The sequence below is a fragment of the Eleutherodactylus coqui genome, chromosome 1 (genome assembly GCF_035609145.1).
Source record: "Eleutherodactylus coqui strain aEleCoq1 chromosome 1, aEleCoq1.hap1, whole genome shotgun sequence".
Taxonomy (NCBI): domain Eukaryota; kingdom Metazoa; phylum Chordata; class Amphibia; order Anura; family Eleutherodactylidae; genus Eleutherodactylus; species Eleutherodactylus coqui.
In genome coordinates this window covers 446,247,817-446,273,604 of record NC_089837.1, presented here as the reverse complement: position 1 = coordinate 446,273,604, position 25,788 = coordinate 446,247,817, and the positions used below count along the sequence as shown (strand labels likewise).

The 25,788-nt window shown below is 42.6% G+C and overlaps 1 protein-coding gene across 1 annotated transcript in view; it reads left to right on the top strand.

The window, feature by feature from the left end:
- B3GLCT (beta 3-glucosyltransferase) overlaps positions 1 to 25,788 on the top strand; it is a 393,556-nt gene that overhangs the window by 299,802 nt on the left and 67,966 nt on the right. The window contains exon 9 of the mRNA XM_066583040.1: positions 19,612 to 19,743. Coding sequence (XP_066439137.1) covers positions 19,612 to 19,743 — 132 coding nt within the window. The remainder of the gene's footprint in view (positions 1 to 19,611; positions 19,744 to 25,788) is intronic.

Sequence of the window (25,788 nt, the reverse complement as noted above, 5' to 3'; positions counted from 1 at the left end):
GTGCCGTCTGTTTATGTTATGTGGAATTAAAAGGGAAATCTCTAAATCCCACACCTAAGCCTTTAGCTCTGCTTCCTATTAGTGTGTTTTATTGCTTGCAATATCAATGCTGTCAAATCTGAGCAGTACTTTATAAATCTTCATTCTGAGCACCAATGACATCTCTGTGGAGTTTACATCACTGCTTTCAGTTTGTTGAAGCTATGAAGTTGTCTGAGAAAATGATCTGTTCTTGAGTGTTTTAAAATGTGAAAGTGACAGAACTTTGAAATTAGAGATTATACTCTAATTGTGTTAGTGGTCACAGATGGCTTTATTCTGCCTGTGTGGTAAGATTTGGTTTCCCAGCAGCAGTAGTAGAACTGTGTGTGTGATGTACATAGTCGGCATGGATGGATGTAATGTAGCAGAGCTGTGTCTGTGCCATGCTTGTGATGTAGCAGAGCTGTGTGTGCTGCGCATGTCATGTAGCAGAGCTACGTCTGTGCTGCACATGTCATGTAGCAGAGCTGTGTTTGTAAAATATGCATCTTATGTAGCAGAGCTGTGTCTGTGATGCTCATGTAATGTAGCAGAGCTGTGTCTGTGACGCGCATGTCATATAGCGGAGCTGTGTCTGTGATGCGCATGTCATGTAGCAGAGCTGTGTCTGTGATGCACATGTCATGTATGAAAGCTGTCTGTGACGCGCCTGCCACGTAGCAGAGCTGTGTCTGTGACGCGCCTGCCACGTAGCAGAGCTGTGTCTGTGACGCGCCTGTCACGTAGCAGAGCTGTGTCTGTGACGCGCCTGTCACGTAGCAGAGCTGTGTCTGTGACGCTCCTGCCACGTAGCAGAGCTGTGTCTGTGACGCGCCTGCCACGTAGCAGAGCTGTGTCTGTGACGCGCCTGCCACGTAGCAGAGCTGTGTCTGTGACGCGCCTGCCACGTAGCAGAGCTGTGTCTGTGACGCGCCTGCCACGTAGCAGGGCTGTGTCTGTGACGCGCCCCGCCACGTAGCAGAGCTGTGTCTGTGACGCGCCCGCCACGTAGCAGAGCTGTGTCTGTGACGCGCCCGCCACGTAGCAGAGCTGTGTCTGTGACGCGCCCGCCACGTAGCAGAGCTGTGTCTGTGACGCGCCCGCCACGTAGCAGAGCTGTGTCTGTGACGCGCCCGCCACGTAGCAGAGCTGTGTCTGTGACGCGCCCGCCACGTAGCAGAGCTGTGTCTGTGACGCGCCCGCCACGTAGCAGGGCTGTGTCTGTGACGCGCCCGCCACGTAGCAGGGCTGTGTCTGTGACGCGCCCGCCACGTAGCAGGGCTGTGTCTGTGACGCGCCCGCCACGTAGCAGAGCTGTGTCTGTGACGCGCCCGCCACGTAGCAGAGCTGTGTCTGTGACGCGCCCGCCACGTAGCAGAGCTGTGTCTGTCACATGCCTATGTACCACAGCTGCGTGTGTGATGTGCATGTAGCAGAGCTCTGTGGCGGATTGTGCCACCAGAAACACTGACAGTATAATTTCCTAATAATTACTAGTTTTTCTGGATATGATACCTTTTAATGGCTAACAAAAATGCATAATGTTATAGTGAGCTTGCAAACCTACTCAGGGCTCTTCCTCAGGCAAAATGAAATATATCTGATATAAATATGATTAATGTGCACTTTAAAACTGAATTTTTACCAGAACTGGATGAGTAGAGAAATAAAATACTTCAATAGTACACTGATAAAGATGTAAAAGTTTTATGGTCTCTGAATTAGTGTTAGGGGGTTACCAGGCCAGCGTGCTATTTGTGCTATATACATCTAATACTTCCCAGTCACGCATGAACCCTCTAGAAGAATTTAGGCCTCTGTTGAAAGTGTCACAAGTTGTTATAAGTTTGTACTCCTAAATTCTTCTATGGCTTTGTGACTTGAAATTGCCTTTTAATATGGTGACTTTGATGTGTTCTATGTTGTGTCCGTAACTAGATAAATGCTCGGCCACAGGTAATTCTGTCTTTGCATCTTTAATTCTGTGGCCGTGAGACTTCATTCTCGCTTTTAGTTTTTGTCCTGTTTCTCCAACATAAAGGGCTCCAACAGGACATTTACTGCACAGTATCAGGTACACAACATCGGACATGGAACATGTGAATGTCCCCGTGATCTTATAGTCCTGCTGTGTGTTGAGGATTTGTATCCTGTCCATTATCAGTACATGTGAGCAGGTCTTGCAGCTCCTTACATTACACGGATAAGTTCCTTTTTGTGTGTCAGAGGGCAATGCACTCCTGATTATAAAGTTCCTCAAATTTAGAAGTTGTAACACAAAAGGGGAGAGTCCATGAATATGGTTTTCAGATGGTCATCCTTGTGTAGGGTATGATGGAGTTTCTTTGCAGTTTTTCTTAGTATCTCTAGCTGTGAATTGTAGGTCACTACTAGAGTAACACGATTGTTTCCTTCCTTCTCTGTGTATTGGAGTAGTTGATTTCTGGGTTTCCTGGTGGCTCTGGTGATTTGGTCATCAATTGAGGTGGGATGGTAGCCCTGATTTAAAAGTGTCCTTTTAAGATGGTATAGATGTTCCTCTTTGTCTGTTGGGTTAGAGCAAATCCAGTTGTATCTGATGCCCTGGCTGTAGACAAAAGACTTTTTGATGTGTTTAGGATGGAAACTATCCTATCTGAGGTATGTGGGCAGATCAATTGGTTTTTGGTATAAGGATTTCTGTATTGAGTTGTTTGGAATTTTTATGGTGGTGTCCAAACAGTTGACTTCAGTATAAGAGTAGCTTAATGTCAGATTTATGGTGGGGTAGAATGCATTGAATCTCTCATGGGATTTTATTAGTTCTTGTTCGGTGTTGGTCCGGATGATTATGATGTCATCAATGTAGTGGAAGTAGGCCAATGGTTTGATAGAGCTGGAGGCCAGAAAGTCACTCTCCAGTTTTGCCCTGAAGAGGTTGACATATTGTGGTGCCATTTTACTGCCCATGGCAGTTCCAATGAGTTGCAGGATTACCTCTTTGCCAAAGAAGAAGTAGTTGTGTGTGAGGATGAATCTTGTGAGTTGTAACACAGATTCAAAGGCAACCCCATTGGCCTCAAGGTGTGCCTGGCAGGCGGTCCTTCCATCATTGTGTGGGATGTCTGAATATAAGGATTCCACATCCATTGTGACCAGGATGGCGCCATGGGGGAGCTCACCTATGGTTGACAGTTTGTTCAGTTGGTCTGTAGTGTCCTGCAAATAGCTGGTTGTGTAATTCACCAGCGGTTTTAAGACACCATCTACCTATCCTGAGATTCATTCAGAGAGGGTCCCCACACCTGAGATATTTTGCCTCCCTGGGTTGCCAGCTTTGTGTAGTTTGGAAGCATGTAAAATCTTCCAACCCTGGGATCCTCCCCTACCAAGTCCAGAAGTTTTGTGGAGCCCCCAGATAGGCTTCTGATGACTCTTCTCAATTCCCTCACATATTTTGAGTCGGGTTTTGATCCACTTTGGTGTAGTATCTGGTATCCGCCAGCTATCTGTCTGCTTCTTTCTTGTAGTCCGATGTGTTCATAAGGACTATAGCACCACCCTTTTGCAGGCTTAATGGTGATCTCCTTGTTGTCTTTGAGTGCATAGATGCCACTTCTTTCCTGCACTTTGATATTAAATGCTTCCTTTTTCTGCTTGTCCAGTATAGTAGATTGTACCTTATGTCTAAAGGAGTCTATATATTTATCCAAGGTGTGATTGTGGCCAGAAGGGGTGTCCAATCAGACTTCTTCTTGGCCCCTAGTTTCTCCTGTGTTTGGGTGCTTAAAAGTCCCGTCTCCTCTTTGTCATAGAAGAACTCTTTCAGTCTTAGTCTCCTGAAATATTCCTCCATGTCACTGCAGAGTTCTGTTTTGTCAAGCGTTTTAGTAGGACAGAAAGAAAGTCCCATGGAGAGGACACTGAGCTCCACATTACTGAGGTTGTGAGATGACCGATTGATAACACAGCTGATATTACCTGTGTCCATGTCCTGTTGGGGGTTCTGACCTATCCGTGTCCTGTCACGGGTGTGGCGCCTTTCTTCCCTTTTGTGTATATGAAGAGAGCTGTCACTCCACATGATGGGGCAGAGAGAATCTGGTACAGCAACGCCCTCGTGACTAGGGACTCCAATCCAACTGCAACTGCAAAGTATGTCTGTTCTGAAATGCAGCAACGTTCCACAGTAAAACATACATGGGTGCAGTGTGTGCATATCTGTCCTGGGTTTATGCTGCCCATGGTTTGGGCAGCATGAACCTGGTGACAGGTTTCCTTTATTGCTAGTATCCTTGGTGGTCTAGGGCAGAAGAGGGATTCCTGTATGTATCCCTGGTCATCTGCAAATAGGGAAGATGAAGATGAAACAATAACTCTGCAGCGCTCCCTATTAGATGACAGCATTTTCAAATCAATGCTTGACCCTTTATACAGGCCTGTAGAGCAATGATTGGGAATTGTAAACCAATCCAGAATACATACATAGACAGCTGTTTCAGGGTTTTTGCCCCTCATCAGTGTGCAGTAGGATCCTGGCTTAGCTAGTGAGAGCTCCATGACGTGGGTCGGGAGGGGTAACGTCACTCCTTAGGCAGAGAGCACCAAGAAGGTGAGTAAGGAGACTTATAAGGCCATCCATGCTCCTCTGGGTAATATGCAAGTAAGGAAGATGAAACAATACCTCTGCAGCGCCACCTATTAGAGGGCAGTATTCCTTCAAATTAATGCTTGGCCCTTTGTGTACAGCTGTTTTGGAGTTTTTGCCCTTATCAGTGTGCAGAGGTATTGTTCCATCTTCCTTATTTGCATATTACCCAGGGGAGCATGGATGATCGTCTTATAAGTCCCCTCACTCACCTTCTTGGTGCCCTCTCCCTAAGGAGTGATGTTACCCCTCCCTGGTCATCTAAGACTCAAACCTTGTCTGTATCCTTGGTGGTCTAGACCAGTGGAAGATTTAAATGGACACTTAACTTTTCACACAACTTTTACTCATCTAACAGCCTACGTGTTTATTATCAATCTTGTACTGTTCTTGCACTAAAAATGTTGTTTTACCACTGAAAATCAAGTTTGAAGTGTCAGCCACTAAGTGTCTCCCTTCCAGCAGCTTTGCAATCCAGTACCTGTCATTAGGCATTTGGCTTCTCTAGTTACAGTTATTACATGCCACAGAGAAGTGGGCATTCAGATACTACCTTGCAATTGATTGGAGCAGGGCTATGCAAGACCGCATAGGAAGATGGGAATGGAAGTTCTAGTCAGTATAGAATGGCTTGGGGTAGGATGTGTCCCCACCTGGAAATATATATTGCAAAGAATAGGGCAGCAGTAAAATGAGAAAAAAATCACATGGAAAACTGAATTGATAGAGCTCAAATTGGGTGCAAACAACAGGAAGTGAAGATCTGAAAACACAGCAGCCAGTGAAGATCTGGGCTGTGTTTTGAAAACTCAGGTACACTTTAATGTTGCATGCCTCATTTCTAGTTCCTTACTCGCCTCTGTAAGCCATATTGTTGTCATTGCCGTAGAAGGAGGATGATAAACAATTAAATGTATAAATACATTTCCAGGAAGAAAAGAAGAGTCGCAGCACAATGTAGAGTTCTAGGAAAAGATGCTCCAGAATGATTGTTGAATAGGAAAAACAAGTATTAATTCAAACAGACCGGTCGGGAGAGCGGACAGATCCTCTTTAAAGGAGTCCATGCTTTTTAGACATCAACAAAGGTCTGAGCTCACAGATCCTCACTCATCTGGTGGGCTTAGTTTTCTATATGATCTCACAATTTCAATTATGTATATCATTATATTGGCTTGATACTGTCAAAGCTGATACTGGCATGGAAATCACCCAACTGAAAGAAGCAGTGCAAAACCAAAAAACACGGAGGGAGCTCGCCTTTAGGGTCACTGAGGATTGTGAACAGCTAAGCGGCTAACAATAGTAATAAAATATCATTAAATGCATCGGGATCACATTATGTAAAGGGGCATGCACACACGCATTCTGTGGGGTCCAGTCTCAATGCCATTTTTGATGCAGCCCTGAGAAACCCTTTATGAATGCTCTTTAACAAGGGCTAATGTATGGTGTGTGCCCTGAATAGTCAGAAGACTAATCCTTTTACTGCACATATGAGCGTAAGTCACTTTATAGGAAAGTCCACTGATTCTTACATTTTGGACTTTGGAGCAGACAGTTAATATTTTCACACTAACTTTGATCTCCTGACATGAGTCGGAATATCTAAAAGTTACTGCGTTTCAGTATCTGGGGAGGAGAGCAATTCGTTCCACTTCTGTCATTGTGCTTGGTCTTTGCAGCATATTACGGCGATAGCGGTGAGCTGATTGACATAAGCTTCATGTGTGTGGGATAAAAATAATCTTCCATTATATTACTTGACTAGCAGTCTCTTATAATTCTACATTTTGTGCACTTTAACCCTTTCCAATCCACTGTCTGACGTCTAAAGACATTCTGATTGAAGGCTGTACAGCTCCAATGTCAGAAGATGTCCAGCAGGGTATTCTTACTGTAGATTACTGGCCGCTTTGTTGTCGGGGGCCTCTACAGCATGTCACATACCGCTGTACTGGCTCTAGCCAGCAGATGGCGCCATTGTATAATGGCAGAAAGAGAAAGCCCCCTAGGAAACCCTGAATCCAAAATTGGATTGCAAAAGGTTAAAAGGCTCTGCTCCTAATGAAGAAGAAACAGTTTATAACTAAAAACTCTTCACTGTTTTTGTCATTGCCATGTAGATTTTAAGGGCTATCCTACAAAAAAAACCTTCATCATCTTTCCATAAGATGTATTATTATTGCGGACCCCAATGCTAGGATCCATAGCTGTCACTACAATGGTAGTCCCCTGTTCCTCCTTGCCACACGGCTGCGGTGAGAATGGAGTTTGAATAGTCTGTCGAGTATTGCACATTACTACTATTGTGCATTGAGGCAGAATAGGAGACTCTAGACTCCGGCTCCAGTGATCAATGTAGGTCCCCTATGATACATTTATCACCTACTGTATGCTGTGATGTTCTGTTAATAGTCAGTCATTTTAGTAATATTTTTCGGAATATTTTTTTCAAGGAGAGTCATTTCTGAGATTCTAAAGTGAGAGTACGTCAGAACCTACTGGAAATAGAAACAAACACGGAATCAGAAAATAGTACCAGCACAATAGACAGGTTTTGTAGCAACAAGCCTCGTCCTCCGTAATGCTACGGGTGCAACAGTAGAGAGAGGCTCAGAAATGTGCCAATGTTTTTCTGAAGAGGAGGTAATTTATGATTTATAGCCTCATTTGCACAATATAATGAAGGTATAAAACCATTGCATGGTAAGGCTCTGCTCATATAATAGCATCCTGGCCTCATTTTATAAACTGGCTCTAGCAAATCCCAATGGATCTCACAGACTCTAACAGATTCCTGATGGGCTCTGGCAGCTTTACCACTGAGGCCATTCTTGCCATCAAAAATATCAGAAAAGCCAATGGAACTTTCAAATACAGAACTAGGGACAAATTATCAAGGTGATTGGCAGACTATAGAAAATTGTTAGTGATGTATTTTTGGAAAATGTATAAAACATGATTCTGTGTACTTGTAATAGAGAGCATATTTACAATTGGGTATAGGCGTATTTGGCCAGTGCTGCAGTTTTCATAATTTCATCTCTGCACAACACCACAATGGATTTGAAACTAAGCCATCAATATGCTATGGAAGTACAGATTGTCTGCTTTAATTGAAAGAACTTTTATAAAATGATTGCACTAAGCTTTAGGATTTATGGACATTTTTACTTAGTCCCTCCACTTTCACAGACTCGAGTAATTGCAAAATTGACTTATGAGCAGTTTCATCGTCCGGTCAGCTCTGTTGCCTTGTTATTTTATGATTAATTAAAAGGTCCGGAGATAATTCCAAGTGTTGAATTTGCATTTGGTCGCTGTTCGTAGGTGCTCACAATATGTGGTCCAAGGAAGTATCAAAGCAAGAACTTTAGGAGGGGCTAGATCAACAATTCAGTGTATTCTTAAAAAAAAACGGGAAGCTAGGCAACACCAAAACTCCTGGAAAAGCACAGAAGACTGGTACATCCGATGATGATAGAATTCTTCCCTTAATGAAGAAAACCTCTATATAAGCTGTCCATTTCTGGAACAATATTCTTTCGACAGATGAAACCGAGAAGAACTTGTATCAGATTTATGGAAAGAGTAAACAATGAAGAAGACCGGGTTTATATTCTAATGGATACTATGTCATCCGTCACGTATGGTGGAGGCAGTGTTCTAGTATGGGCATGTATGGTGCCAGTGGAAGTAGTTCACCGATGTTTAATGATGGTGCGATTGTGGACAGATGGAGTAGGATGAATTTTGAAGTGTACGGAGACTTTGTGCTCAGGTTCAATCAAATGCTGCGAAACTGAAAACTGTCAAAACAGCAGGACTATCTACAAATCTGACTGTAATTCCTAAAATGTGAAACAATTTAACAAAAGATATTGAATTATGTTAAAGCTAAAAGTCTACACATCATCCTTGCTCTTGAATGGCTCAGCACTGAGTATTGGTTGGGGAAATTGTCTCAGACTACCCAACAACACTCTACATGGAGTGGTCTAAGAAGCTGACAGCAGTTTTCAAGGCAGATCCATGGCAAAACGCTCAAAATGAGGCCACCGGGTACTTTTTACTATACACTTCCCAGGTTATGCAAACTTTTTAACTAGAACCAGCTGGTCAACTTTAAGCCCTGCAAGTCTACAATCTGTATATTTAGTAGTTTGATTACTTTTAATAAAAATAAACTACAGAATGACTTGAAAGGAGACCGCCGGGTACTTTTACTAGACATTCAGCAGGTTGTGTAAAATGTTTATGTATAACCAGTTGTTTTAAGAATTTTTTTCACAATATGGTTGACTCCCAAGTTTATACCCCAAACTCTTACTCAGATTTACCCTTCTTCCCATCATATATCAGAGTTTTCTATGTTCTGCTATATTCTTCTTTTTTTCTCTTCTTTTTGTCCTCTCTGTGACTCTGTTTTTATTTTATTTTTTTCACCCTTTCCTGACGTAATAAACTAAATGAAGAAGGAAGACCGGAGATTAGCAGTGCTCATGCGAGCTGTGGGTGGTTCTTGCATTAATTGGGAACAGTCTTCATTGCACAGCAACTACTTTTTGTAAACCTAACTTGTTGAGTCCGTGTATATTCATGTCATCAGATGATTTAGCGAATTGGGGGGGGTGTAATATAATTCTGTTATTTACACTGCTTAGAGACGGATAAGTGTTCAGATCTTGCTAAGTGTTGAAACAGTCTTATATTGACCACATCGCTCTAGCTCAGTGGTTCGCACATAAATGATTTATCCTCATTAACAGCTCTAAATTTACTGTTTGTGCAAGTCGTCTTTAATATTAATCTCATGATCCCTTTGATGTGAAACTCTGAATCATTGTTCTTCTTGCCTCTGCCAACAGCTGACACTAATTCAGCAAACCTGCAAGCACTTCCATTTAATTCTGAGAAATGCATGAATACGCTGTTCTACCAGATACATCCAGCATGTATTTTGTATTGTGATTAACCCAGTCGTGGCATGCTGCCCGGCTAGGATTATCCCATCTTAACAATAATGTCTTTTAGAGCAAAACATAAAGGTGATCTAGTTAAAGGGGTTGTCCCACGGCAGCAAGTGGGTCTATACACTTCTGTATGGCCATATTAATGCACTTTGTAATATACATCGTGCATTAAATATGTGCCATACAGAAGTTATCAGAAGTTTTTCACTTACCTGCTCCGTTGCTAGCGTCCTCGTTTCCATGGAGCCGTCTAATTTTCAGCGTCTAATCGCCGGATTAGACGCGCTTGCGCAGTCCCGGTCTTCTTCTTTTCTCAATGGGGCCGCTCATGCCGGAGATCAGCTCCGTGTAGCTCCGCCCCGTCACGTGCCGATTCCAGCCAATCAGGAGGCTGGAATCGGCAATGGACTGCACAGAAGCCCTGCGGTCCACCGAGGGAGAAGATCCCGGCGGCCATCTTCAACCGGTAAGTAAGAAGTCACCGGAGCGCGGGGATTAAGGTAAGCGCTGTGCGTTTTTTTTTTAAGTCCCTGCATCGGGTTTGTCTCGCGCCGAACGGGGGGGCTGTTGAAAAAAAAAAAAACCCCGTTTCGGCGCGGGACAACCCCTTTAATATGGGGAAGGGGTGGGGGTGGGGGTGGTAAGCTTTCTTTATGGAGGCAGTACATTTCAAAACTGTACAATACAGAAGGGGATTGCAGACAACTAGAGATGAGCGAGCATACTCGCTAATGACTATTGCTTGATCGAGCATTGTCCTTAGCGAGTACCTGCCCGCTCGGAAGAAAACGTTCGGCTGCCGGCACGGGTGAGAGGTGAGTTGCGGCAGTGAGCAGGGGGGAGCGGGGAGATCTCCCCTCCGTTCCTCCCTGCCGCTCCCTGCCCGCCGCCGTCAGCTGAACCTTTTCTTCCGAGCGGGCAGGTACTCGCTAAGGGCAATGCTCGATCGAGCAATTGCCCTTAGCGAGTATGCTCGCTCATCTCTACACACAACCATTTTGCATTTGTTTCGCAAAAGTTGAAACCACTTATTGTGTTTGTCTAATCCAGCTGTCAAGGTAGCTCTTAATCTCCTGGGACAGCCCTATAGTTTAAAAATGTGACTCTGAAATTGATACTTCTTGATATTGAGTATTGCTCTAAAAACTTGTATATGCCTTCCGAACTGTAAGGGTCTTTTCACATTTAGCAATTTCCCACCAATTAGTACTGATCAACAGGATTGGCTCGTCGCCCTGGCCTTTACACAGGCTAATTCACACTTTATTAAGAGTACTTTACACGGATCAGTTATCGAGCGCAAGCACTCACCCGCCTGATAATCAGCCTGTCTTTATACGCCATTGATCACTTGACGAACAAACAAATGCTTGTTCGTCAAGGGATCATAACTTGATTCTGCACAAAAACTCATTATCTAACATGTTTCCCCATGTAAATAGGAAATGTTCTGCCAACGATGATGAAACTGTACGGGGAATGACCTGAAACGGCCCGTGCCGTGGCCAGGCGAATGACTGCGGATCAACGAGTGGGGTGGTAGGGAATATTAAAATAAACCTTAGGGGACAATCTATGTAGACAATTGTTTGTCCGCATAGTTTCATCATTGTTGGCACTGCTTCCCCTCTTTATACAGGAAAGCGTGCTGCCAGCAATGATGATTGTGTGTGCCACATAAAAGGGGCAGTCACCCAAAGAAGAAGCATTGCTCATTCATCAGGCATCAGCGGCGCATTCAGCTGGGCTGATCAGAGACCTGAACATTTAGGCAAATCGCCGTGCCTGATCATCAGCTCATGTGAGAGGCCTTTAAAGGTCAGATGTAACACGAAATATAAAGCGTGTTCTCAACTTGCTTAGCTAGTGTAGGAAAATAATGGCTGGGGAAATATAGCCTCGCACTGCAAGGTATTGCAGCAGTTTCATTAGCATTAGTACATTGCTTTTTTTTCTGCTTTTTATTTCTATTTAGGGGTTTATGGGTTAAGGGTGACTTTCAGGTTCTGTGAATGTGGATTCAGAGAGTCTGTCATCTGTAGATGCAGGGACTATGAAACTTTTCTGTCTTTGCTAAGAGATTAAAAGACCTGAGTCTCCACCGTTGCTGCTGTATGTCAGGTGGTGTCATCTTTGATGGTCCGCTAATCTTAAGTGTGCCGCACAAGCTCAAAAAGAAGTAATTCATCAAGTGTAAGTTATGGAGGTGGCAATTTACATATCCATATTTTCTCTGCAGTTGCTTGTCCAGATCACGAATAATGGCCTAAAATACAATGGAATCACCTTCATTAGGTATTGCATGTTGTCACGGGAACTTGATACTAGGTGTAGATTAGAGTACACATGCTAGGCGCTTCATTACATTAATGGCACTTTGGCGAACTTCTGTGTATTTGCTGGCAAGGATATCATAACATAACTGTAAATCAGAAATTTTTCTCAATGTTATACCAGCCTTTAAAAAAAAATCTAGGCAGAAAGTGTGCTCTGATTGTTCATGGGGAGGATTTTTTATCTACTAAAGGTATTCGAAGAGAGCAGTTTCTCATCTAGTCCTCCCCTTCCTGCACATAACTCGAGACAGTATATGTTTGCCGCCATGTTATGGGCGAGTGTCTCGAGTTCACTGCATAGTGGGGATATATGATGTGGTGAGTTATGGTCAGTAGACCTATTATATGCATTGTTGTGTAATGTTTCATTTAAACTTTATATAAAACAGGAAAACCCATTAAAAGGGGTTGTCCAAGTTGAATTATAATGTAGTGTATTTGAATACTCATGAAAAACAGTACTTTATAGATATGTATTCAATTGACTATCTGCAAATTGGTTTTTAACCCTTCCCAATTCACTGTCTGACGTCTGAAGACATTATGATTAAGGGCTGTACAGCTCCGATGTTGAAAGATGTTCGTCAGGGTTCTCTTACTGTATATTGCCAGCCTTTCTGCTGTCAGAGCCTATCCAACGTGTCACCTCATGCAGTACTGGCTTTAGCCAGCAGATAGCGCCATGGTATAACGGCAGAAAAAAAGTAAGCCTACTAGGAAAACCAGACTACAACTTGGATTGGAAAGGGTTAAAGTGTTGGCAGAATATAGGAAAATTTTTAAATTAAATAGCCGTACTTAAACCCCCTGCACATGAACTGGTTTGAATTGCAGAATCCACAATTGTCTACCGTGCGGACGATCTGCGGCATTCTACATCAATTCAGACCAATGGAACACAAGCGGACAGCAACTGTGATTTTACGCTTGTGGGGAAAAAAAATCGCAGCATTCTCTATTTTTGCGCGGATTCCACACGAACAGCTCCCATTGAAGTCAATAGAAGCGGTTCAACCCGTGGCCCTTCTGCAATTGACATTGCGGAAAGGTCGCAAAATCCACATAGTCGCCTAGCGGGAATAGCATAATCCGACCCGTTCGTGTGCAGGCAGCCTTAATTTAAACCTATAAGAAAAAATAAGTCTTAGTTAATTGTATAAAATGCTTAATAAGTTTTGAGTATTAAGACAGATTTACAGGCTTTATCATTTGATTGGTAGGGAAGGAAATGTTAAGTCTTTTAAAGACCTTCAAAGTGAACTTAAGTTAGGTGTAAATGGTTTTCTTCGTTATATGCAAATTGCACATGCAGTGAGACAAAGTAAAATGAAAGCATTTATTGAAGAGTGACATCCTTTCAAACAGAAACGTAGGAATTGTGACACTAAAAAAGGGTTTAATAAGGCAGCTGTAAAAAGTTCTGGTTACAAAGGATGTTGGTGAATGTCTGCCAAATTGTAAATCAAAATTTTTTCAAAATGTTAATTTTTTTAGCTTAGTTTTTTGTCAAATTACAACAATATGCAAAAATGGGCAGGATTCACGACCCCATGTAACGCTCGCCCGTGGGAAGTTAGCCTAAGGGAGTGGACCAGAAGTACGGAACAATTCCCTTTGTTGAAACAGAACTCTGAGCCAGAAGAGGTAACTATAACTTTTATTTATTCATTAACTATTTTACTGTCAGACCTAGGCTTCCTTAGGTGATAGAAGAACAATACACAGTGGCTGATATAAAATGTGCAAAATTACCCAGGGGCTGACAGGTCAAAGGTCACAGATATTGTCAGCCCCTGCTTAGTATTTAAGATACCCTGTTTCCCCAAAAATAAGACGCGTCTTATATTAATTTTTGCTCCCAAATATGTGCTATGTCTTATTTTCAGGGGGTGTCTTATTTTGCCGCAGCAAATCCGTCTGTGGCCGCTAATCCCTCAATTGGCCAGCTTTGTGGATGAAATTTCTCAGAAATCTCGTCCACATGGGACAGCAAATCTGTCACGGCAAAGCTGGGAGAAGCCGGTGTTGTGGTGCGGATTCACCAGCCACAGAAACGGAAAAGCGTGCAGCCAAGTCGCTTCAAAACAAGCGGCTGAGTGCCGTGGGTTTTGAAGCAGCGCTTTCCCGGCGGAAATCTCGCTGTTTATCGCTGTGGCCAAACTGCGAGATTTACGCTGGAAATTTGCTCTGTGAGAACCCAGCCTTAAGAATCACACACAGGTTGCCTGACTCACACACAGAGCCATAAAAAAATAAGGGCCGTAAAGTAACGTACCCGTCTGCAGACAGAAGTTCCTGTACCACTTGTAAGCAGGGATGGTATTGCAGCTTCTGGCCACCAGGGGGAGCTCATCACAGTAGACATGTACAGCAGGAACAGAACGTACAGTATGGACTTTTCCAGCCAGCAAGGGGAGCTCACAACAGCACACTCGTACAGCACAGCAGGGACAGGATAACCGCAGACTGTCTGCAGATCTACCTATACATCTGGAGGTAGGAGACAATGGGATGGCAGCAGGGGACAGGCCTCTTGACTTGCCTGCACACTTTACTATGCCTTACTATCGGGGGGTGCCTTATATTTGGGACTTCTGCAAATTTCAGGGGGTGCCTTATTTTCGGGGAAACACGGTAGTAAAAGTAATAAGTGTCTTAGCTACTGAGTAAGTAGTTACAGCGCCTGTGACATTTGACCTATCAGCCTGTGGATAATCATGCATGTTCGATAAACGCCACTGTGTATTGTTTAGCCTGTATGGCCTGAAGAAGCCGTTGGTCCAGTGGTGAAACGCGTCGCCTGGTTTCTCTGACTGTCTCTCCTGGCTCCCTGGTGTGTGCCTCCTGAGCTCAAAGTTCTGTTCCTGCTTATTGCCCCAAATGCCGCCAAGCGGAGCCACCAGCTTGTTACAGGTGGTACTGTACTGATCACAGCCTCTTCAGGCGTGCAGCCATGCTTGTAGTATTTACCGTTGTTTCTGTTAGGGATTACACATGAAGCACTTCTCTCTTATTCTCTTTGCATGATTCACCTTGTTGGAATGTCAAATATAGTAGGGCTAAATTGTATGAATATAAAAAAATTGGGGCGTGTTGGCCAGGCTAAAGGATACCTAAAAGGGCCACTCGGGGGATTTAAAAAAAAAAATCCATTCATTATTTAGTTATCCCCCCAGTATATATAAGTCGGCTAGTATTTCTTTCTGTCTAAAACCCATGGAATTTGTCTATAATTGGTCACGTAATCTCAATTCTGATAGCTCAAATCTACTTAGTGTTATGGATTCATTTTCTAGTAAATTTCTCAGTTTGTGAGATTCTGTTACATGGTCCCTACCGAAGAAAATGTCTAAAGGGGTACACTGACATTCCTATCACAGTAACTGATGAGGATCACACAGCTCCTGCCACACAGTTATAATAGAGGAGATCACAGCTTATCCTCCTGACTATATACTTATGTTCTATAGCTTATTTAGAAGGATATAGGAGCTAATGATAATTAAACTGTCCCCCTAGCAGGTAGAATAGTATTTCCTCAGCTAATGCTGTGCTGATGCTTCATGAGATAGATGTGAAACTGAAGGAAGAAAAGCTCAGCTTCAAGAAGTACCAAACAGGGAGCTGGGCTGCATGGAAGTAACTGGAATACACATAGGACACCTTCAGAGTGTGACAGGCAATCAGGTGAGGGGGTCAGGGATAGAAAAATGGGTTTTCGTGGCCCTTTTAAAAAAAATAAATAAATAAATAAATTGTGTACTGAAGTTTGGAAGAATATAGGAGCGCCTGTCTGTTTTTGTTTTTTACCCATTTTTTATTTTATTTTCTTTTTTGGTGAGTTTAGAGGGAAGAAAAAGAAAAATGAGAAGGGCTGGTTGGGGAAGGAATGGTGAAAAAGTAGGTTTGCTGTGTACAAACAATGAAGGATTGTGATGGTATTTGTAAGAATTCAATGCATTTGTACAAAAATCTGTAGTACAGCAGCTGTGAACTTTGTTCAGATTAGCCTATGTGTTATTTACTGTTTGCAAGAAAATTTGACTGGATTGCGTGCGGAGTTACGTTGATCCTTGTAGTATCATATTGCCTACATGCTTTCATGAGCTGTATTTGCAGAAAGGAAGATGTTCCAGTGGTATTACCCCGGTTGTTGTGGCTAGTGTGACCTGCACTACTCTTACCTCTGGTTTTAGCAATTTTGTTTGTGTCTTAATTAACGTGCTTCTGTAGCCAGTGCTTCTAAACTTCCTATGAGTGTAATTATATTGATTTATCACAGTCTTCCAACAAGATATTGTTGTCATCGACTTTACATCCGAAGGCATTTACTTTCCTCAGAAAATTGTTTTCTTGTACTATGCTGCACTATATGTAAAAGAAAATAATGCTAGCCCGTTTCTACTTTTTCCCCTATTTACTTGAGGACCAGGCCATTTTTGGGCTCATCCGTTGAATGACAAAGCCTAGTTTGGTACTTTAAAGGGGTTGAGACAAACTTTTAAGTTATACTTTATGTAACTCACAGAAAAGGAAGCTAAATATGCATCCCCTGATACATTGCAGGACAGGCTCAATTACCATGTTCCTTGATAGCATGCAGAGTGCCAAAGTACTAATGCATTATGTCTCCATCGCTATAATGGGTTGGGACAAACTGCACTCCCACAACTACGCCAGCAACTTGAGATTGGCTGTCCACCAGAATGGGTGGATGCTAGAGATGAGCGAGCGTACTCGCTAAGGCAAACTACTCGAGCGAGTAGTGCTTTATGCGAGTACCTGCCCGCTCGTCTCCCCCCCCACCCTGTTCCTCCCCGCTCTCACCCGCCCCCCGCCGGCACCTGACTCTTTAGAGACGAGCGGGCAGGTACTCTCATAAGGCACTACTCGCTCGAGTAGTTTGCCTTAGCGAGTACGCTCGCTCATCTCTAGTGGGTGCACACTGCACACCACCAACTTCAGATTGGCTTGCCGACACATTGCGGACCGGCTGTATCCACAAGCAGGTCGTCTCCTTCAAAACCTGAGCGCTGTAAACATACCGGTGGAAGCAGTGCAGAATGCCGCCGGTAGCGTCGAGAAAGTTTTCTTGCTGTCCAGTAAATACCATCCGCTCCTGTCAGTCCTGTGCAGAGCCGCCCACAACAGCCGCGCAGCCAGGGGACAACCAGAGCTTTCAGTCGGGTGCTCGGAACCAACCGCTGCTCCTGTCAGTGCTGTGCAGAGCTGGCCAGCACAGCGCCGCAGCGGGGGGGGGGGGGGGGGCAACCAGAGCTCTCAGTCTGGTGCTCGGCATCAACAGCAGCTCCTGTCAGTCCTGTGCAGAGCCACCCAGCATTTTGGCCAAGACATATAAGCTGGTGTGCCGCAGAACCTGCGCTAGCTCACTATTAACTAGATTAAAATCACAGGTGAGAGAAAAAAATGTACAAAGACATAACTCACAGAAAAGGAAGCCAAATATGAATCCTCTTTGTACATTTTTAGGGATGAGCGAGTATACTCGCTAAGGCACTACTCGCTCGAGTAATGTGCTTTAGACGATTATCTCCCTGCTCGTCCCTGAAGATTCGGGAGCTGCCGCAGCTGACAGGTGGGTCGCGGCGGGGAGCAGGGGAGAGCGGGCGGGAGAGAGGGAGAGAGAGATCTCCCCTCCGTTCCTCCCCGCTCTCCCCCGCCTCTCCGCAGCGGCCCCCGAATCTTCAGGGACGAGCAGGGAGATACTCGTCTAAAGCACATTACTCGAACGAGTAGTGCTTTAGCGAGTATACTCGCTCATCCCTATACATTTCTCTATGCAATTCTCTCCCCTCTGTTTTTTTTACTGTAATTTTTATTTGAAATTTTCAAATTTTACAATAATGCAATAAACATTTGATTGGAATACTTCATAGTCTCATTAATACACAACAAAAGCAGTTCACAGTTATGTAGATTGAGGGAAAGAGAGAAGAAAACATGGCTGAAATTCAAATTAAGAATAATCTTCTCCTTAATGCCCTGATCCAATCTTGAAGCTGGACTACTATAAAAAACAATCAGAATACTAACGGCCTGGCCAAGGCCTAACTTTAGTTAAGGGGGAATAGCGAAGATTATGGTGTAGATGGGGATGAGGGTAAGAGTAACTTCTGAGACAGGAGGAGCTTTTCACATGGGGTGGACGCTGCAAGAGACAGTTTTGTGCTATATTTTGGCAGTTTAGTGGGCATTTTATGGTATTGCTGCTTTTACAGGGAGGCTAGGGATCTACTACTTTGTGGGGGGAGAGTATATACTAGCCAAGGAGTCCATATTTTCAAGAATTTTCCATGCCTATCAGCTAGAATAAAGGTCAGTTTTTCATTTATTAGATAACAATCCACCCTGCGCTTGACCTCGGTAGAGTCCAAGGAAGCCTTGCGCCACGAACGGGCAATAACTTGTTTTGTGGCCAGAAAAAGGAAGGAAATTAGTTTCCTAGAGTCAGTGGGACATTACTTATTTGTTTGTTTAACAACGCTTCCCAAGGGTTTTTGCTTATGTTGTGGCCTGTGACTGAATATATTAGGGAGTAAACTCGAATCCATAGCCCCCTAACCCGAGGACAGGACCACCAGATGTGGAGCATATCTCCCGAAGTCGAACATCCGCGGAAACAGTTGGGAGAGCGTCTGCGTATTCCATGGGCCACTCGGTCTGGGGTAAAGTACCAGCGGAACAAGATTTTAAATGAAGTTTCTAGCATAAATATATTTTTGGTGCTGCTGTTAGCAGAATCCCATATCTGGGTCCAGTCTTCTTCGGATAGTGTTTTTCCGAGGCCCTTTTACTAACACGTTACGTATGTTAATTGGGGTTAAGGTCAATGGAGAACGTGTATTCTTTGGAGAGAGGAAATAAAATCTTTTAGCGGTAGGTACCGATACACTTCCGAAGGCGGTAACTTATAATTTTGCTGTAGGGTAGAAAAAGGGGCGGGTCCATTTATTGAAAGCAATTGGTATAATTTTGTGAGATCTGATTTTGACCAATTCCCAAAGGATTGGGGCGACTTCATTCCTTGTGGAAACATAGGATTTCGCAGGAGTGGCATTAGAGGCAGGTGGTATTAATATATTAGCTTCCCTGAATATTTTAATAGGACTGAAAGTGGAAGCTCTGAACTGGAGCTGAAAGGGTTCCGTCACCTGGGACCCTGCTAATCAGCAGATCGCCATGCTTTTGCACTAGTGTATGGAGCTAGGGTGTTACCAAAAGCACACAGATCTGTACACACTGCAGTGGCTGGGATAGTATTGCAGATACACAATTCCTATACCTGTAGTAACATCTCTCATCACTGCAGTGTCTATGAACCTATGTCTTTCCATCATCACAGTTGCTCCATACAGCGTAGCGAAGAGTTGAAGAGCTGATCCCTGGGGGGATTAGGATAGCACATCAATAGTTTAGTCCTATTTTCCCTAAAGTCCTTTCATCACTTTAGAGGAAAAATCAGTGATATGAAATATACTTACTGTGTAGTTATTAAGTCCAAGTCTCCAGTATAGTCATAGTTAAATAAGAAAATACTGGCTTCCAGCAGCCACTGCTAAGAGGGGATGACTATACAGATTTATTATAACATTTAATGTGAGGTATATAAACCCATCTTGTTTTTTTACAGATCGCCCTGTATATATGGCAGAAGGTTGATGCCCTGGAACTTACACTAGTTCCAGAGTTCTGTACAGAAGATCCTAACTCTCGAAAAGCTGCAGAATGTGCCACCACTTTCACCAACACCTTACCAGTCTGTGTAAGTATCAACTTGAAAATAATTGACTTAGTACAAATATACAAAGTAGGCCTAAGTATTTCACAAAATCACCATTCATTTTATGAGAGGTAAATTACTTGTTTTTGTGTGTCCTTATATTAGTAAGAGTCTTGGTGTGTCCAGCTCTATGCTATGATGGAGTAAGTGTTAATGAGCTTTAGCCTCAAGCTGAGAAGTAGCTTAAGATACCAAGTATACAAATAGCAAAAGGTGATAGTCTAGAATGCACATCGTAGACCACTAGGCTATTGGTGACAAATGTAGAAGTTTCGATTCCCTGATCCCCTGTCTATTAACATAGCACTTTCCCTTCTAAATACATTCCCTTCCAAATGTTTGCAGACTGTATATTATTAGCAATGCTTGTTTAATCTTTGAAATGATGATTGTGGCAGAAAAAGGTTCCTAAGCTTCAAAAACTTGCAGGAAGAAGGATTGACTTACACGTTGATCGGATGGATTTATTTGAGATGCTGATCGGTGTTTTGGATCTTCCTGCGAGAGAGCTGCTTCATTCATAGTCTAAGGGCACTGAGCTGTTCAAATAAAGAATAATTGACACCCACTTGTTGAATAGCATAGGATGGAGAAATAATATTGAACATTATTCGCATTATATAAGAAGTAAAGTGTGCATCATTCTCAGAAACAAGGTATTTGGTGTCAAGAAGATATGTAGCAAGAAAGTTGGTTTTAGATGGTTCCAAATACTGTATAGATATGGTATGTCTGCACTTAATTTGGCCTTCAACTCATCTAAAGATGTATGGCACAAGATTTAAAAAAATGTGCAAAAAAGTATATATTTGACATAAATTTTTTTTACTGGATAGCAGTGAAAAATGTCATCGATTGGTCATTCATAACCCATAATCTCACGTTGAACAAAAAAGTATAAGTTTAACATACAGTATATGTTTTTTAACTCTATGGTATAAAAATATATCGGGAGATATTTGAGTCCTTCTTGAAATTCAAGCCAAGTTTAAGGGGTTTTGCAGGACTACACTATTGCTGACCTATCCTCAGTATAGGTCACCAAGAGTTGATTGTCAATCTTCACCATTTGGGATCCCTGCCTATTGGCTGATTGAAGAGGCTGCAGTGCTTGGGTGAGCACCGCCACCTCTTTTTAAGTCTATGACTTCATGTTCATTGCTAATATGAGAGCAGCTGAGTCAAATTCAAGTGAATAGAATTGAGCTGCTATACAGTGTATGGCACTGTGTCGGGCATGATCTGAAGTGGCCAGCACTCATGTGAGTGTGGCTGTTGCTTTATTCTTCTGCTTGTTGGTTATGGAATCACTGCCAATCAACTATTGATAATCTGTCCTGAAGATAGGTCATTAATAGCTTCGTCCCAGAAAAACTCCTTTAAAGATGGACACATCTCTATAGGAGAAAAGGAAGCCATCCTGGATGATAGCATATTTGCATACCGTTTTTCCCAGGGGGACTTGCTTGGCATATTAAACTTACTACACCAATTTGGTGGTCTCCAAAAGTCAAAACATTAGCTCTATAGTATATTGGGATAAAAACTAAATAAAATAAGGCCATGGTTGCTTCCTCAGTTACCCCTAGTTGAGTACTGCATTTGATGTGGTGGTAGACAATTGAGGCAATGTCTACCCAACATCGAATTACTTTTTGTAATTGTCTTAGCTTTTTACTCTCTTCTCTTTTCTTCTACTGCACAATAAAATGACTCAAGTGTCACATTCCTTTGTATCTAAACAAGCATCTGTTTTTACAAATAAATTACCAAAACCTAGGAATTAAAACTCATGGCATGTCAAGGAGTCATTATCTTCTCGCAGAGGTTCCCGTTTATTGGCAGAAAACACACAAAGCTTTTGTATCTGCAGAACAAATGTTTTCTCTTTTAGTCTGACTCTTCCTGCTGAGCTCGCCCATTATGAAGTTAACATAACTATTTTAACGATTACACGTCTAATTAGTGTTGTCACACTGTTTTTATGGCACGATGGATGCCACATGCTGCACATATTATGAATGAATAAATTTTAGATAACAGAGTTTTGAAATCCGATCTTGTGCATTTTTTTTCATGTTACGAGGAAGCAGTAGTGCATAGTGTTAAATGGAAACGGAGGCAACTTTTCTGAAGCAATTTAAAACCTGGTCATGTTGAATATGGTGTCTGATCTGCAGGTTATAGAGCAGGAGGAGATGAGAAATTTACTACTATGAGATTGAAAATTTAAAAAAATCTCCAACGATTCTTAAAAATTCTGTTTAACATAATATTTCCATAAGGTAATTTCCTGATGACGCATTCCCTTTAGCAGAGTTTCTTCTGGTAGACCGTTAATGTATCACCTTTTGACTCCCATCGAGCAGCTAAACTAGGGGGCAAAAAATTAAATTGCCTTTTCTTGGCAGTGCACAACACAATGACGTTCACACATGTGGGGCTGTGCCTGATATCAGAGCTCAACGCTTTTAAGTCAAAGGCAGTTAGCTGCAGTGCCAAACACAACCAGACGTGTACAGCATGTACAACTTGGTGGCTAAAGGTTTTCTGCCACATTTGAACAGCAACTGTTGTGGTGTTTCTTTCCATTCTTGGTACCGCTATCTGTTGGCTGAGCCTTTTAGAAGTATGATTGTTACCAAACCTTTCCACTGGTGATCTGATGGCTTTCTCTTGAAAGGCAAAAGACTTGTCTTGGAAAATAATTTTGTGTTTGGGTGAGCCAGCTGTACTTAGCAGTTTTAGTACTGGTTGCTATCTGTTATCAATTCATAATGATTCGTGTCTCTGTGGCTCAAAGCCACCTGTTCTTATTTTTAATTAGGTTTTGATTGCTTTTGTATTGTTAGGATGATAAAAAAATATGTATAACCATGAGTTTGTGGTCTTTCATGAATGTCTTTATTTTTTCAGTAAGTCCAAGTGTACACGAGCGCATTTGCTTTGGGGAATCTGGAGCGGGCATCTGACGCCAGATTCTGCAGCAAATACCATCCATAGACATTCTATAGAAAATCGCTTTTCCTTGTCCACGAGCGGAAATCAATAGCGATTTTCTTCTGGAGAAAATCGCAGCATGGTCTATTTAGCCGCGGTTACCGCGCGAACGGCTTCCATTGCAGTCAATGGAAAGCGTCCGATCCGTGTCATCGCCTGGCGATGGCACGTCATCTGTACTGCACACATGCCAGCCGACACATCTGCAAGACAGAATCCCGAAGGGGGCGTAGGGGTATCCGGTATGCGGAATCTGACCCGGCCATGTGCATTCGGCCTAAGGGAGATTAAAATGACCCTCCAGGCCTGGAAAAACAAAGATGGCCACTGCAGCTTCTTGGATTGCCTGATGCACGCTGTATATTAGCTTGCCTTATTAGCATAAGACACTACACCTGCTTTGATTAACCAGTGCTGTCCATGTGAGCAGCGCTGACCAGTCAGATCAGCATGTAGTGTCTTAGACTACTCATGCATATTATGTGCATCAGGTGGTCAGAGACGTAGTTTGGCCAGCTCTGTTTCTCCAGGCCCCCGAGGGTCCCTTGAAATATTTGCCTAGTTTTATGGCGCCTAGAACATCTGCATCATTTTTCTGACTTATTATAACAGATTAAATTGGAGTCTTCTTTCTTTATAAAATGATGAAAGAGAGTTGCTACATTTTAATAATGTCAGTTTATTTAAAAGCTGAATGGTTAAAAGTAAGTCTGGTATGCGACTAATCAGGAAACTCCCTCGTGCACTTATTATATTCGTGTGTTGAATGTGTAAGAGAGTTTTCAAAAATGCCAGAATGGTTTTAATTATGAGCAGATCGTATAATGAAATATTTCTGCTCTTTGTTGAACATTTGCCTGTTTTTAGAATAATTGTGGGTAAACATTTTATGATCTAACATAAAAATGTCACTTTCACTGAGAATAATTTGATCATGCAGACTACTCCAAAGAAAAAATATATACCTACCACGATGGTTCATATCATAAAGCGCTCTTATTCATTTATTCATTCCTTGTTACCTTCAAGCAATTAGTAAAACTTTGTACATACTAGAGGTTGCTACGTTTATGGTACCGTATATAAACAAGTTCTGATTAATAAAAACAGGAACATTCAAAATCGCAGTAAACATGGTTTTCTAGAGCCAGCCTCTTAACCCTTTCCAATCCACTGTCTGACGTCTAAAGACATTCTGATTGAAGGCTGTATAGCTCAGATGTCAGAATACATCCGCCAGGGTATTCTTTCTGCATATTACTGGCCGCTCTGTTGTCGGGGGCTGCTCCAGCATGCCCCATACTGCAGTACTGGCTCTAGCCAGCAGATGGTGCTGTTGTATAATGGCAGAAAGAGAAAACCCCCTAGGAAACCCTGAATACAAAATTGGATTACAAAGGGTTAAGATGCGGTAATTGTACCCCAATGAGAACACGCCTATAGGACAATGGCCCCAACCTTTTGTACCTGCTGAGAAACATTTAACTTTCAACTCAAAAATAGAGGAGAGATATTTTTAAGCTAGAGCTACACAACAGTTTTGGCCTCATCGCACACCGTGTGTTGTCAAAGACCGTGTTGTGGTTCTGCTACATCACATCCTAACATAAGTGAATGCAATCGCGTTGTGATAAGTTGCCACAACTCAACAATCCAAATCTAATGGAGCTTTTGCCGTTGTTGGGTTGTGGTAATGTAGTGGAAAGTAGGATTAGACTAGCGCTAAAGTATCTATTTCACTGTATAAGCACATTACGCCGCAGTGCCTTCACTCATGAGACTAGTTACTTGCACAACATAAACCTTTAAATGTATCTAGTCTGACTGCATATAACACACTTGCGTCATGTGACGCATACTAATTCCCTCCGCCTCTGACCCTCTCCATCAAAGAAGGAAAGATGTCTCTTCATCCTGCCCTACACCCAAGACTACGTAAACAGAGGTGACGATAGCAGAATGCAGAGACCCGGATGGGAGGAGACCTTATACAGCTCACCCTATCACATGCTTACACAACAATGTACTACGCCCATAAAGGGCGTGTGTTATGTTTGCATATAAAAGAAGCTGATTGCTCAGAATCAAGCAGGAACTCAGGAAGCATCACAAACCTGAACAACGTGTCTGTGTGGTTCTTTCTAGTGTGCGCACACTCTCAGTCCTAATGAGGAAGAGTACAAAATACCCCAGACTCTGTTCAGGAAGACTGATCCAGAACAGTAACTTGAAAGTCACAACCCCCTTTACATTAGAATACAATGTAACAGGGGCATAGTGCAATCTCTAGCAGTGTGACAAAAGGTACTGTGAGAGGTTTTAGGCAGGTGTGAGAATAGTGCTGCAAAGTCAGATGTAAAAGTGAAAGAACAAAAGAGAACACGAAGTCAAATCAATACTTGGTGGGACCATCCTTTGCCTTCAAAACAGCATCAATTTTCTAGGTACACTTGCACACAGTTCTTTTAGGAATTCAGCAGGAAGGTTTTTCCAAACATCTTGGAGAACTAAGTACAGATGTTCTACGGATGTAGGCTTGCTCAAATCCTTTTGTCTCTTCATATGATCACAGAAAGACTCAATGATATTGAAATTGGAGCACTACGGGCTATATCCTCATCTCTAGAACTCCTTGTTGTCCATAACTCTGAAGATAGTTCTTAATTGCATAGGCTGTATGTTTGGGGACGTTGTCTTGTTACAGAATACATTTGAAGCTAATCAGACACCTCCCAAATGGTATTGTATTATGGATAAGTTTCTGCCTGCATTTCTCAGCTTTGAAGACACCATTAATCCTGACTAATTCTCCAAATGCACTTGCTGAAATGAAGCACCACACTTGCAAGAAACTTTCACCATGCTTCCCTTTTGCCTGCAGACACTCATTATTGTACTGCTCTTTGGTGAATACATTTTGTACTATTACAGCCAAATACTTCAAATTTTAACTCATCAGTTCAGAGCAGCTGCTGCCATTTTTCTGTGTATGGTTGAGTCGGTCGCTTGTTTCTGCGTAGAAAGTAT